General features: G+C 53.2%; 1 protein-coding gene across 1 annotated transcript in view; it reads left to right on the top strand.

The window, feature by feature from the left end:
- LOC141243149 (histone H2B 1.1-like) overlaps window positions 1–8,966 on the top strand; it is a 40,067-nt gene extending 31,101 nt beyond the window's left edge. The window contains exon 3 of the mRNA XM_073668899.1: window positions 8,539–8,966. Within this exon, the coding sequence (XP_073525000.1) occupies window positions 8,539–8,966 (428 nt within the window). The remainder of the gene's footprint in view (window positions 1–8,538) is intronic.
- Window positions 8,967–14,346: the final 5,380 nt, after the last annotated feature.

Below are 14,346 nucleotides of genomic sequence, written 5' to 3'. Positions count from 1 at the left end.
AGCAGCAAAACGTTGTTTAAATTTGGCGGCAATATGGGTGATTGGTCGCGGGTGGCGGCCGCGACCAATCAGCGAACTGTGTTAGTGAGGACCGGAGAGCGTGTTTAAATTTGGCGATAGAATTGCTGATTAGTCGCGACCGCGACCAATCAGCAAAACGGTGTTTAAATTTGGCGCCAATATCGCTGATTGGTCGTGGCCGGAGACCGCGACCAATTAGCAAAGCTGTGTTTAAATTTGGCGCCAATAATGCTGATTGGTCGCGGCCAGCGACCGGGACCAATCGGCAGAGCGGCGTTTAAATTTGGCGCCAATGTCGCTGATTGGTCGCGGCTGGCGTCCGCGACCAATCAGCAGAGCCATGTTTAAATTTGGGGCCAATCTCGCTGATTGGTCGCGTCTGGCGTCCGCGACCAATCAGCAGAGCCATGTTTAAATTTGGGGCCAATCGGTGATTGCTCGCGGGCGGCGTCCGCGACCAATCATGGAAGTGGGTTTTAAATCTCGCGCAAATATCGCTGATTGGTCGCGGCCTGGGGCCGCGTCCAATCAGCGAGCCGTGTTACTAAGGACCGGACAGCATGTTTAAATTTTGCGGTAAAATCGCTGATTTGTCGCGGGCAGCGGCCGCGACCAATCAGCACAGCGGTGTTTAAATTTTGCGCCAAGATCACTAATTGGTCGCGGCCGCTGTTTAAATTTTGCGGTCAAATCGCTGATTGGTCGCGGGCAGCGACTGCGACCAATCAGCACAGCAGTGTTTAAATGTGGCGCCAAAATCGCTGATTGGTCGCGGGCAGCGGCCGCGACCAATCAGCACAGCGGTGTTTAAATTTTGCGCCAAGATCACTGATTGGTCTCGTCTTCCTGCCGCGACCAATCAGCGAATTGTATTAGTGAGGACCGGGGAGCGGCGCTGCCTGTGCGGCTACTTCCGCTGCTAGAAGCCGGGAGATGAGCGGCTGCTCGCAGCAGAAGTATCCCGACCGGCGGCGCCGCTCCCCGGTCCTCCCTTGACATCCTAGCCGCTGATCTCCCGACAGTAGCCGCATGGTGTTACTAAGGACCGGACATTTGTCTCCAAAATAGCTGATTGGTCGCGGGCAGCGGCCGCGACCAATCAGCCTAGCGGGGTTTAAATTTGGCGCCAAGATCGCTGATTGGTCGCGGCCGCTGTTTAAATTTTCTGCCAAAATCGCTGTTTGGTCGCGGGCAGCATCCGTGACCAATCAGCACAGCAGTGTTTAAATGTGGCGCCATAATCGCTGATTGGTCGTGGGCAGCGGCCGCGACCAATCAGCACAGCGGTCTTTAAATTTTGCGCCAAGATCACTGATTGGTCGCGGTCTCCGGCCGCGACTAATCAGCGTATAGTATTGATGAGGACCGGGGAGCGGAGTCGTATTGGTGAGGACTGGGGAGCGGCGGTGCCTGAACGGCTACTTCCGCTGCGAGAAGCCGGGAGATGAGCGGCTGCTCACAGCAGAAGTATCCCGACTGGCAGCGCCGCGCCCCGCTCCTCCCTTGACACCCTAACCGCATGGAGGTCAGCAGCGCCGCCGGTCGGGGTCCTTCTGCTGCTAGCGGCCGGGAGATGATCGCCTCGCGCCGGTCATCTCCTGGCTGCATCGCCGCTGACCGTCGTCCTGCAGATGAGCCGCTAATGGCCGCCATCTTTTTCTCAAATCCCGCGTCGCTAATTGTCCGTGGCCGGACCAATGAGCGACACGGGATTTCCTGGACAGACAGACAGACGGGATATATATAGACTAGATGGTGGCCCGATTCTAATGCATTGGGTATTCTAGAATAGGTATGCGGCCGACCGGGCGCAAGCAGCAGAGCGGTGTTTAAATGTGGCGCTAAAATCGGTGATTGGTCGCGCCCAGCGTCGGCAACCAATCAGCGATTTTTAACACAAATGTCCGGACCTTTGTAACACCATGCGGATACTGTGGGGACATCAGCGGCTAGGGTGTGAAGGGAGGACCGGGGAGCGGCGCTGCGGGTCGGGATACTTCTGCTGCGAGCGCCCGCTCATGTCCCGGGTTCTCGCAGCGGAAGTATCCGCACAGGCAGCGCCTCAGACATCCATGCGGCTAGGGTGTGAAGGGAGGACCGGGGAGCGGCGCTGACATCCAATTGGTCGCGGCCGCTATTTAAATGTGCCGCACAAATCAGTGATTGGTCGCGGTCTTTGCCCGCGACCAATCACTGATCTTGCCGCAAAAGTTAAACACTACTGTGCTGACTGGTCGCGGACGCTGCCCGCGACCAATCACCTATTTGGGCGCCAAATTTAAAAGCGGCCGCGACCAATTGGATGTCAGGGCCGCTCCCCGGTCCTCCCTTGACCCTAGCCGCTGATGTCCCCACAGTATCCGCATGGTGTTACAAAGGTCCGGACATTTGTGTTAAAAATCGCTGATTGGTCGCCGACGCTATTTAAATGTGCCACACAAATCAGTGATTTGTCGCGGGCAGCGTCCGCGACCAATCAGCACAGTAGTGTTTAACTTTTGCGGTAAGATCAGAGACTGGTCGGGTCCGAAGAGCACGACCAATCATCGAATCGTCTTGGTGAGGACCGGGGAGCGGCACTCCCTGTGCGGTTACTTCCGCAGCGAGAACCCGGGACATGAGCGGGCGCTCGCAGTAGAAGTATCCCGACCCGCAGCGCCGCTCCCCAGTCCTCCCTTCCGCATGGAGGTCAGCGACGCTGGCGGTCCTTCCGCTTCTACCGGCCGGGAGATGAGCGCCTCGTGCCGGTCATCTCCCGGCTGCATCTCCGTCCCTCAGATGGGTCTGGCGGTCGAGGTCCTGCTGCTGGTACCGGCCGGGAGATGAGCGCCTCGCGCCGGTCATCTCCCGGCTGCAGCGCCGCTGAGCTCCGTCCCGCAGATGAGCCGCTAACGGCCATCTTTTTTCAGAAATCCCACGGCGCTGATTGGCCGCTGCCGGACCAATGAGCGACACGGGATTTCCTGGACAGACAGAAAGAAAGACAGACAGACGGGATAAGACGATTATATATATATATATATTTATATATATATATATATATATATATATATATATATAGACTAGATGATGGCCCGATTCTAATGCATCGGGTATTCTAGAATATGTATGCGGCCGACAGGGCGCAATCAGCAGAGCGGTGTTTAAATTTGGCGCCAAAATCGCTGATTGGTTGATGCCGGCAAAAGTGACCAATCACAAAAGCGGTGTTAAAATTTGGCGGCTATATCGCAGATTGGTCACGGCCGGCGGTCGCGACTAGTCAGCAGAGCGGGGTTTAAATTTGGCGCCAATAATGCTGATTGGTTGCGGCCAGCGGTCGCGACCAATCAGCAGAGCGCTATTTAAATTTGGCGCCAATAATGGTGGTTGGTCACGGCTGGGACCAATCAGCAGAGCGGTGTTTAAATTTGGCGCCAATAATGCTGATTATTTGCGACTGGTAACCGCGACTAATCAGCAGAGCGGGGTTTCAATTTTGCGCCTAATGCTGGTCAGCGAACGTGACCAATCAGCGGAGCGGGGTTTAAATTTTGCGGCAATAATGGTGATTGGTCACGGCCATTCAGCAGAGCGGTGTTTAAATTTTGCGGCAATAATGCTGATTAGTCGCGGCCGGCAATTTGGCGCCAATAATTCTGATTAGTCGCGGCCGGCAACCACGACCAATCAGCAGAGCGGGGTTTAAATTTGGCGCCAAAATCGCTGATTGGTGGCGGCCGGCGGTCGCGACCAATCAGCAGAGCGGGGTTTAAATTTGGCGCCAATACTGCTGATTGGTCATGGCCGTCAACCGCGACCAATCAGCAGAGCGGGGTTTAAATTTGGCGCCAATACTGCTGATTGATGTCGGCCAGCAACCGCGACCAATCAGCAGAGCAGGGTTTAAATTTGGCGCCACAAATGCTGATTGGTTGCGGACGGCGACCGCGACCAATAAGCAGAGCGGTGTTTAAATTTTGCGCTAATATTGCTGATTGGTCGCGGACGGCGACCGCGACTAATCAGCAGAGCGGTGTTTAAGTTTGGCGCCATTACTGCTGATTGATCTCGGCCGGCAACCGCGACCAATCAGCAGAGCGGGGTTTAAATTTGGCGCCAATACTGCTGATTGGTCACGGTTGCCGGCCGCAACCAATCAGCAGAGCGGTGTTTAAATTTGGCGCCAATAATGCTGATTAGTCACGGCCGGCATCCGCGACCAATTAGCAGAGCGGGGTTTAAATTTGGCGCCAAAATCGCTGATAATTTGCGACTGGTAACCGCGACTAATCAGCAGAGCGGGGTTTAACTTTGGCACCAATAATGCTGATTGGTCACGGCCAGCGAACGCGACCCATCAGCAGAGCGGGGTTTATATTTGGCGCCAATATCGCAGATTGGTCACGGCCGGCGGTCGCGACCAATCAGCAGAGCGGTGTTTAAATTTGGCGCCAAAATCGCTGATTGGTCACGGCCGCGACCATTCAGCAGAGCGGTGTTTAAATTTTGGTGGCGGCCGGCGGTCGCAACCAATCAGCAGAGCGGGGTTTAAATTTGGCGCCAATACTGCTGATTGGTCGCGGTTGCCGTCCGTGACCAATCAGCAGAGCGGGGTTTAAATTTGGTGCCAATACTGCTGATTGGTCGTGGACTCCAGCCGCGACCAATCAGCAGAGCATTGTTTAAATTTGGCGCCAACACTGCTGATTGGTCGCGGTTGCCGTCCGTGACCAATCAGCAGAGCGGGGTTTAAATTAGGCGCCAATACTGCTGATTGGTTGCGGACTCCAGCCGCGACCAATTAGCAGAGCGGTGTTTAAATTTTGCGCCAATATTGCTGATTGGTCGCGGACGGCGACTAATCAGCAGAGCGGTGTTTAAATTTGTCGCGAATACTGCTGATTGATCTCGGCCGGCAACTGCGACCAATCAGCAGAGCGGTGTTTAAATTTGGCACCAAAATCGCTGATTGGTTGATGCCGGCAAAAGTGACCAATCACAAAAGCGGTGTTAAAATTTGGCGGCTATATCGCAGATTGGTCACGGCCGGCGGTCGCGACTAATCAGCAGAGCGGGGTTTAAATTTGGCGCCAATAATGCTGATTGGTTGCGGCCAGCGGTCGCGACCAATCAGCAGAGCGCTATTTAAATTTGGCGCCAATAATGGTGGTTGGTCACGGCTGGGACCAATCAGCAGAGCGGTGTTTAAATTTGGCGCCAATAATGCTGATTATTTGCGACTGGTAACCGCGACTAATCAGCAGAGCGGGGTTTCAATTTTGCGCCTAATGCTGGTCAGCGAACGTGACCAATCAGCGGAGCGGGGTTTAAATTTTGCGGCAATAATGGTGATTGGTCACGGCCATTCAGCAGAGCGGTGTTTAAATTTTGCGGCAATAATGTTGATTAGTCGCGGCCGGCAATTTGGCGCCAATAATTCTGATTAGTCGCGGCCGGCAACCACGACCAATCAGCAGAGCGGGGTTTAAATTTGGCGCCAAAATCGCTGATTGGTGGCGGCCGGCGGTCGCGACCAATCAGCAGAGCGGGGTTTAAATTTGGCGCCAATACTGCTGATTGGTCATGGCCGTCAACCGCGACCAATCAGCAGAACGGGGTTTAAATTTGGCGCCAATACTGCTGATTGATGTCGGCCAGCAACCGCGACCAATCAGCAGAGCAGGGTTTAAATTTGGCGCCACAAATGCTGATTGGTTGCGGACGGCGACCGCGACCAATAAGCAGAGCGGTGTTTAAATTTTGCGCTAATATTGCTGATTGGTCGCGGACGGCGACCGCGACTAATCAGCAGAGCGGTGTTTAAATTTGGCGCCATTACTGCTGATTGATCTTGGCCGGCAACCGCGACCAATCAGCAGAGCGGGGTTTAAATTTGGCGCCAATACTGCTGATTGGTCACGGTTGCCGGCCGCAACCAATCAGCAGAGCGGTGTTTAAATTTGGCGCCAATAATGCTGATTAGTCACGGCCGGCATCCGCGACCAATTAGCAGAGCGGGGTTTAAATTTGGCGCCAAAATCGCTGATAATTTGCGACTGGTAACCGCGACTAATCAGCAGAGCGGGGTTTAACTTTGGCACCAATAATGCTGATTGGTCACGGCCAGCGAACGCGACCCATCAGCAGAGCGGGGTTTATATTTGGCGCCAATATCGCAGATTGGTCACGGCCGGCGGTCGCGACCAATCAGCAGAGCGGTGTTTAAATTTGGCGCCAAAATCGCTGATTGGTCACGGCCGCGACCATTCAGCAGAGCGGTGTTTAAATTTTGGTGGCGGCCGGCGGTCGCAACCAATCAGCAGAGCGGGGTTTAAATTTGGCGCCAATACTGCTGATTGGTCGCGGTTGCCGTCCGTGACCAATCAGCAGAGCGGGGTTTAAATTTGGTGCCAATACTGCTGATTGGTCGTGGACTCCAGCCGCGACCAATCAGCAGAGCATTGTTTAAATTTGGCGCCAACACTGCTGATTGGTCGCGGTTGCCGTCCGTGATCAATCAGCAGAGCGGGGTTTAAATTAGGCGCCAATACTGCTGATTGGTTGCGGACTCCAGCCGCGACCAATTAGCAGAGCGGTGTTTAAATTTTGCGCCAATATTGCTGATTGGTCGCGGACGGCGACTAATCAGCAGAGCGGTGTTTAAATTTGTCGCGAATACTGCTGATTGATCTCGGCCGGCAACTGCGACCAATCAGCAGAGCGGGGTTTAAATTTGGCGCCAATACTGCTGATTGGTCGTGGACTCCAGCCGCGACCAATCAGCAGAGCATTGTTTAAATTTGGCGCCAATCTCGCTGATTGGACGCGTGCGGAGAGCGCGACCAATCAGCGAATCGTATTGGTGAGGACCGGGGAGCGGAATCGTATTAGTGAGGACCGGGGAGCGCAGCTGCCTGTGCGGCTACTTCCGCTGCGAGAAGCCGGGAGATGAGCGACTGCTCGCAGCAGAAGTATACAGACCCGCAGCGCCGCTCCCCGGTCCTCCCTTCACACCCTAGCCGCATGGATGTCAGCGCCGCTCCCCGGTCCTCCCTTCACACCCTAGCCGCAGATGTCCCCACAGTATCCGCATAGTGTTACTAAGGTCCGAACATTTGTGTTAAAAATCGCTGATTGGTCGCCGACGCTGGGCACGACCAATCACCGATTTTGGCGCCACATTTAAATAGTGTCGGCGACCAATCAGCGATTTTTAACACAAATGTCCGGACCTTATTAACACCATGCGGATACTGTGGGGACATCAGCGGCTAGGGTGTCAAGGGAGGACCGGGGAGCGCGCGCTGCAGGTCGGGATACTTCTGCTGCGAGCGCCCGCTCATGTCCCGGGTTCTCGCAGCGGAAGTATCCGCACAGGCAGCGCCGCTGACATCCATGCGGCTAGGGTGTGAAGGGAGGACCGGGGAGCGGCGCTGACATCCAATTCGTCGCGGCCGCTATATAAATGTGCCGCACAAATCGGTGATTGGTCGCGGTCTTGGCCCGCGACCAATCACCGATTTAGGCGCCAAATTTAAATATCGGCCGCGACCAATCACCGATCTTGGCTCCACATTTAAACACCGCTGTACTGATTGGTCGCGGAGGCTATTTAAATGTGGCGCCAAAATCGATGATTGGCTGCCGACGCTGGGCGCGACCAATCAGCACAGCGGCGTTTAAATTTGCCGCCCATCTCGCTCATTGGTCGCGGTGGCCGGCCGCGATTAATCAGCAGAGCGGCGTTTAAATTTGCCGGACATCTCGCTGATTGGTCGCGGCCGGCCACCGCGACCAACCAGCGTCGTATTAGTGTGGGCCCGGGAGCGGCGCTACTTGTGCGGCTCCGTATTAGCGAGGACCGGGGAGCGGCGCTGCCTGTGCGGCTCCTTCTGCTGCGAGAAGCCGGGAGATGAGCGGCTACTCGCAGCAGAAGCATCCCGACCGGCGGCGCCGCTCCCCGGTCCTCCGTTCACACTTGCTGTCGGGAGATCAGCGGGCCAAGCCGCTGATCTTCCGACGTTAGCCGCATGGAAGTCAGCGGCGCCAGTCGGGGTAGTTGTGCTGCTTGCGCCGCTCATCTTCCCGCTGCATCGCCGTAAACCTCCGTCCGGCAGATGAGCCGCTAACAGCCGCCATCTTTTTTTCAGAAATCCCACGGCGCTGATTGGCCGCTGCCAGACCAATGAGCGACGCGGGATTTCCTGGACAGACGGGATAAGACAATTATATATATAGATAGATGGTGTTCGATAGGAACTGTTAATGTGTGATTGGTGAGGAGGTGGTGCAGAAGTGGAGTTTTTCCTAGAGTGGGCGGTGTGACTGTGACAGGTTTGAGGGATGGAGGCGGAGTGTCAAGGGGGCCTGAAAATTTTGCCACTATTGGGCCCTGAAATTCCTGTTGGCAGCCCTGCATTGCAGGCAGGGCCGGCGTCAGCACTCGGTGCACCCGGGCAAGTGCCGGGGCCCTGGACCATTAGAGGGGCCCACTCACTGTCGGGGCCCGGGGTAGCTTACCCGACATCTGTACAGGACCACCGGTGCAGATTGATTGCCGGCATTTCACCAGACACGGCCGCACGCAGTTCACTGCCAAGTCTGCACCAGCGGCAAAGAATGGCTCCAAGAAAGCTGTGACCAAGACTCAGAAGAAGGATGGCAAGAAGAGGAGGAAGACCAGGAAGGAGAGCTATGCCATCTATGTGTACAAGGTGCTGAAGCGGGTCCACCCTGACACTGGCATCTCCTCCAAGGCCAAGGGCATCATGAACTCCTTTGTCAATGACATCTTTGAGCGCATTGCAGGGGAAGCCTCCCGCCTGGCTCACTACAACAAGCGCTCCACCATCACCTCCCGGGAGATCCAGACCGCTGTGCGCCTGCTGCTGCCCGGAGAGCTGGCCAAGCACGCCGTGTCCGAGGGCACCAAGGCCGTCACCAAGTACACCAGCGCCAAGTGATCTGCTCCAAGCTCTACACCCACAACCCAAAGGCTCTTCTAAGAGCCACCCACCCCGTCTATATCAGAGCTGTGGCTGCTTCTGTATTCCACTGTTCTCTCCAGGAAATATGTGGCTGCACTGACAGATAACGTGTTAACAGATTGGTTATTATTTATTATTATAGCGCCATTTATTCCATGGCGCTTTACTTGTGAAAAAGGGGTATAATACAAGAACAATTACAATAATCTTGAACACAATGTGACAGCGACTGGTACAGGAGGAGCGAGGACCCTGCCCGCGAGGGCTCACAATCTACGAGGGATGGGTGAGGATATAGTAGGTGAGGGTAGAGCTGGTCGTGCAGCGGTATGATGGAGCGGTGGTTACTGCAGGGTGTAGGCTTGTCGGAAGAGGTGGGTCTTCAGGTTCCTTTTGAAGGTTTCCACGGTAGGCGAGAGTCTGATACGTTGGGGTAGAGAGTTCCAGAGTAGGGCGGAAGCACGAGAGAAATCTTGTATACGGTTGTGGGAGGAGGAGATAAGAGGGGAGTAGAGCAGGAGATCTTGTGAGGATCGGAGGTTGCGTGCAGGTATGTAACGGGAGACTAGGTTGGAGATATATGGAGGAGACAGGTTGTGAATGGCTTTGTATGTCATGGTTAGGGTTTTGAACTGGGGTCTCTGAGCAATGGGGAGCCAGTGAAGAGATTGACAGAGAGGAGAGTCTGGGGAATAGCGGGGGGACAGGTTGATTAGTCGAGCAGCAGAGTTTATGATAGATTGGAGGGGTGCAAGAGTGTTAGAGGGGAGGCCACAGAGCAGGAGGTTGCAGTAGTCAAGGCGGGAGATGATGAGGGCATGGACTAGTGTTTTTGCAGATTCATGGTTTAGGAATGTGCGGATCCGGGAGATATTTTTGAGTTGGAGTCGGCAGGAAGTGGAAAGGGCTTGGCTATGTGGTTTGAAGGAGAGTTCCGAGTCCAGGGTTACCCCAAGGCAGCGAGCTTGAGGGACTGGGGAGGGTGGGCAGCCATTGACGTTGATAGATAGGTCAGTTGGGAGAGTTGAATGAGATGGCGGAAAGATGATGAATTCTGTTTTGTCCATGTTAAGTTTTAGAAATCTGGCAGAGAAGAAGGATGAAATAGCGGACAGACATTGTGGGATTTTGGTTAATAAGGAGGTGATATCGGGTCCAGAGAGGTAGATCTGTGTGTCATCAGCATAGAGGTGATAATGAAAGCCATGAGACTATGAGCTGTCCCAGGCCTAAGGTGTAGATGGAGAAGAGCAGGGGTCCTAGAACTGAACCTTGGGGGACACCGACAGATAGGGGGTGAGATGAGGAGGTGGTGTGTGAGTGGGAGACACAATGTCCGTTCTGTTAGGTATGAGGAGATCCAGGATAGGGCCAAGTCTGTGATGCCAACAGATGAGAGAGTCTGTAGTAAGAGGGAATGGTCCACTGTGTCAAAGGCAGATGACAGGTCTAGGAGGAGGAGGACAGAGTAGTGCCGCTTAGATTTGGCGGCTAGTAGGTCGTTTGTGACTTTAGTCAGTGCAGTTTCAGTAGAATGGTGCGGTCGGAAACCAGATTGTAGGCGGTCAAAGAGGGAGCAGGAGGAGAGGTGGGAGGACAGCTCAGAATGGACATGTTGTTCCAGTAGTTTTGAGGCATAGGGGAGAAGTGATATGGGGCGATAGCTAGACACAGAGGATGGGTCAAGGGAGGGCTTTTTGAGGATGGGTGTGATTGAGGCATGTTTGAAGCATGAGGGGAAAACACCAGTTGTTGATGACAGGTTGAAGAGGTGGGCTAGAGCTGGGATGAAGATAGTGGTAAGGTTTGGGATGAGGTGGGACGGGATTGGGTCAAGTTTACAGGTGGTGAGGTGTGATTTGGAGAGTAAAGAGGAAAGTTGATCTTCAGAAATGGTGGAGAAGGTGGTTTTGGAGGAAGAGGGTTGAGTAGGTGTGGGGAGGGGCTGTGGGAGCTTTAGGCAAAAGCTTTGTCTGATGGTGTCAATCTTCTGCTTGAAGAATGAGGCAAAGTCTTCGACTGAGATGAGAGGAGAGGAAAGGAAGGAGACACTAGGGGACGGAGGAGAGAATTTAAGGTGTTGAATAGTTGTTTAGGGTTGTGAGACAGGGAGGATATGAGAGATGCAAAGTATGTTTGTTTTGCTGCAGTGAGTGTGGACTTGAAGGTAGTGAGGGACAGTTTGAATGCGATGAAGTGCTCATGGGAGTGGGATCTTTTCCATCTACGTTCAGCAACCCTGGAGGCCCGTCGCAGTTCTTTAGTTAGGCTGGTGTGCCAGGGTTGTCTGTTGATTGTGCGAGCTTTGGTATGCGTGAGGGGGGCGACCGAATCGAGAGCTGCAGCTGTTGTGGTGTTGTATAAAGTGGCAGCAGCATCTGCATCATGTAAGGAACTAATGTCTGTAAGAGGGAGGAGGGATTCAGAGAGTGAGTGTAGGTCAAGGTGTTAGAGATTTCTGCGAGGGTATGCAAGTTTGTGGAGTGGGGATTGTTGCCCCGGGGAGGAGAGAGAAGAGAACGTGAGTAGGTTGTGGTCAGAAAGAGGGAGAGGTGAGTTAGAGAGGTTAGATAGGGAACAGAGGCGGGTGAAGATGAGGTCCAGTGTGTGGCTATCTTTGTGGGTGGGTGTGGAAGACCACTGAGTAAGACCAAAGGAGGAAGTGAGGGATAGAAGCTTAGAGGCAGCTGAGAGGGAAGTGTCAATGGGGATGTTAAAGTCGCCCATGAGGATAGTGGGGATGTCAACGGAGAGGAAATGAAGCAGCCAAGTGAAGTGTTCAAAGAAAGTGGTGGTTGATCCTGGGGGGGCGGTAGATGACAGCCAGTTGGAGGTTGGATGGGGAGTAGACGCGCACGCAGTGCACTTCAAAAGACGGGAGAGTAATTGCGGGCGGCAGTGGGATCTGGGTGAAGGGGCAGTTTTCTGAGAGGAGGAAACCTATTCCTCCACCGTGCTTGCTGGTGGGGCGGGGGGTATGGGAGAGGTGTAATCCGCCATACGAAAGTGCAGCAGGAGAGGCTGTGTCGGAGGGGGTGAGCCAGGTTTCAGTGATGCCGAGGAAGGAAAGCTTGTTAGTGATGAAGAGATCGTGAATGTAGGAAAGTTTATTGCAGACAGAGCGAGCGTTCCATAGAGCTCCTGTTAGTGGAACTGGGGAAGCGGGGGCTGGGCGGATGGGTATAAGGGTTATGAGAGTTTGGGATAGATCGGGGGTAGGAGGTGGAAGTGAATGTAAGGATGTGGTGAGGAGGGCCAGGATTTGGAGAGATGTCGCCAGCAGTAAGGAGGAGTAGAGAAAGTGTTATTAGGTGGGAGCAGGAGAGGGCATGAGGTGGCTGTCTGTGTTTGAAGACAAAGGATTGTATGTTGTGGAATAGCTCTAAGGAGGAGGTGAGATGGGTGGGGAGAATGGAGGGAGAGATGAAGAGTTCCTTTCCAGGTGTAGGGATTAGGGGTGGTTGAAAGAAGTGAAGCATTAAGGGGGTGAGAGTGAGAACAAAGACAAACATTGTTTACTGTGACTTAGTATCCAGTTACCTTCAGTTCACTTCAGATTCAATTCAGAATTAATTCAAATTTCAGACACTTCAGCTAATGGACATTTAAGCTGAGGGACACAGACTGAAGTCTGACACAAACTCCTGGCTCTCAATATATTTGTAACAGAATGCATTCAGCTGTGAACCAGAGGGGAGTGGTCTGTGCTCATCTTGATCAGCTGATTAAGGCTGAACCAGATGTAGGATACTCAAAGGTTCAGTAAGCAGGGTCATAAATGAAAGTGGGGGGTGGGTAGTGTAACTTGGGTCACGTACCATTAGTATATAGTAGGAGCAGAGAGATATAGGGAAGGCTGCATGGAAATCAGGATGGCAAAGTTGGGTCACGTACCTGTAAGAGGAATGGATAAACAGAGATGCTGATTAGAGTGCGGTGGTGGCCAGTAAGGTACAGTCTGCATGCATCATATTATTCAGAATTAATTCAATTGGTTCTGACAGGGGTATAAGGGATTAGAGGAAGGAGATGAATTGCAGTGAGATGCAGAATATTGGGAATAGTCTGAGAAAAGTTATTTAGCAATAGGTGGTAGGTTACCCCCTCACCGATTGCGGATCAGTGGGACTGATGATTGTCTATGATCTGGTGCTGTGACTGGCATTCACTGGTTCGATATCATCTACTTCATCCTCACCCGCCATGTCTTGTAGTGTGAGGTGCTGAGTAATAAAGCTGCTGTCCGGTCCATGATCTGTGAATGGCACCGTGCACTAGAGGAGACAGAGTGTAATGTGGGCAGATGCCCTCCTGATGGCAGCACTGAGCTCTGCAGTGTGACCCTGTTACTGCACCGTCCTCACCTCCCATGTGGCTGCAGAGTGTGGTGCATGGACACCACAACTCACACTTGATGTATATGGGGTGAGATATCCAAATATATATATGCACACCCCATATAGTTGCTGTATGCCACCATGTAGTGCTATGTACCCCCATATAGTGCTGTATAGACTCCAATAAGAGTTTAAAATCCCTATATTGTGCTGTATGCCCCCTCCGTACAGTGATACTTAACCACATATTGTGCTGCATACTCCCCATCCATAGTGAATATATGCTGCCATACAGGGCTGTATACTGTCATACTGCTGAAATCCTCCTTGTTATCCTGTCTATGCCCAAATAATGCCATATAGCCTCCATGTAATGCTTTGTAAGCCCATATAGCGCTATATGACTTTTTATAGTACAATATACATCCATATAGCGCTATACAAGGCCATATACCGCTCTGCACCACGTGTAACACCTCCATATAACGCTCTGCACCACGTGTAACACCTCCATATAACGCTCTGCACCAAGTGTAACACCTCCATATAGCGCTCTGCACCACGTGTAACACCTCCATATAACGCTCTGCACCACGTGTAACACCTCCATATAGCGCTCTGCACCACGTGTAACACCTCCATATAACGCTCTGCACCAAGTGTAACACCTCCATATAGCGCTCTGCACCACGTGTAACACCTCCATATAACGCTCTGCACCACGTGTAACACCTCCATATAACGCTCTGCACCACGTGTAACACCTCCATATAACGCTCTACACCGCGTGTAACACCTCCATATAACGCTCTGCACCGCGTGTAACACCACCATATAGCGCTCTGCACCGCGTGTAACACCTCCATATAACGCTCTGCACCGCGTGTAACACCTCCATATAACGCTCTGCACCGCGTGTAACACCTCCATGTAACGCTCTGCACCGTGTGTAACACCTCCATATAACGCTCTGCACCGCGTGTAACACCTCCATATAACGCTCTGCACCGCGTGTAACA

Source organism: Phyllobates terribilis, unplaced genomic scaffold, assembly GCF_046119375.1.
Source record: "Phyllobates terribilis strain yellow unplaced genomic scaffold, ASM4611937v1 Scaffold_1198__1_contigs__length_366261, whole genome shotgun sequence".
Lineage (NCBI taxonomy): Eukaryota > Metazoa > Chordata > Amphibia > Anura > Dendrobatidae > Phyllobates > Phyllobates terribilis.
The sequence above is the reverse complement of the archived record's forward strand: the minus strand, read 5'-3'. Positions and strand labels throughout refer to the sequence as shown.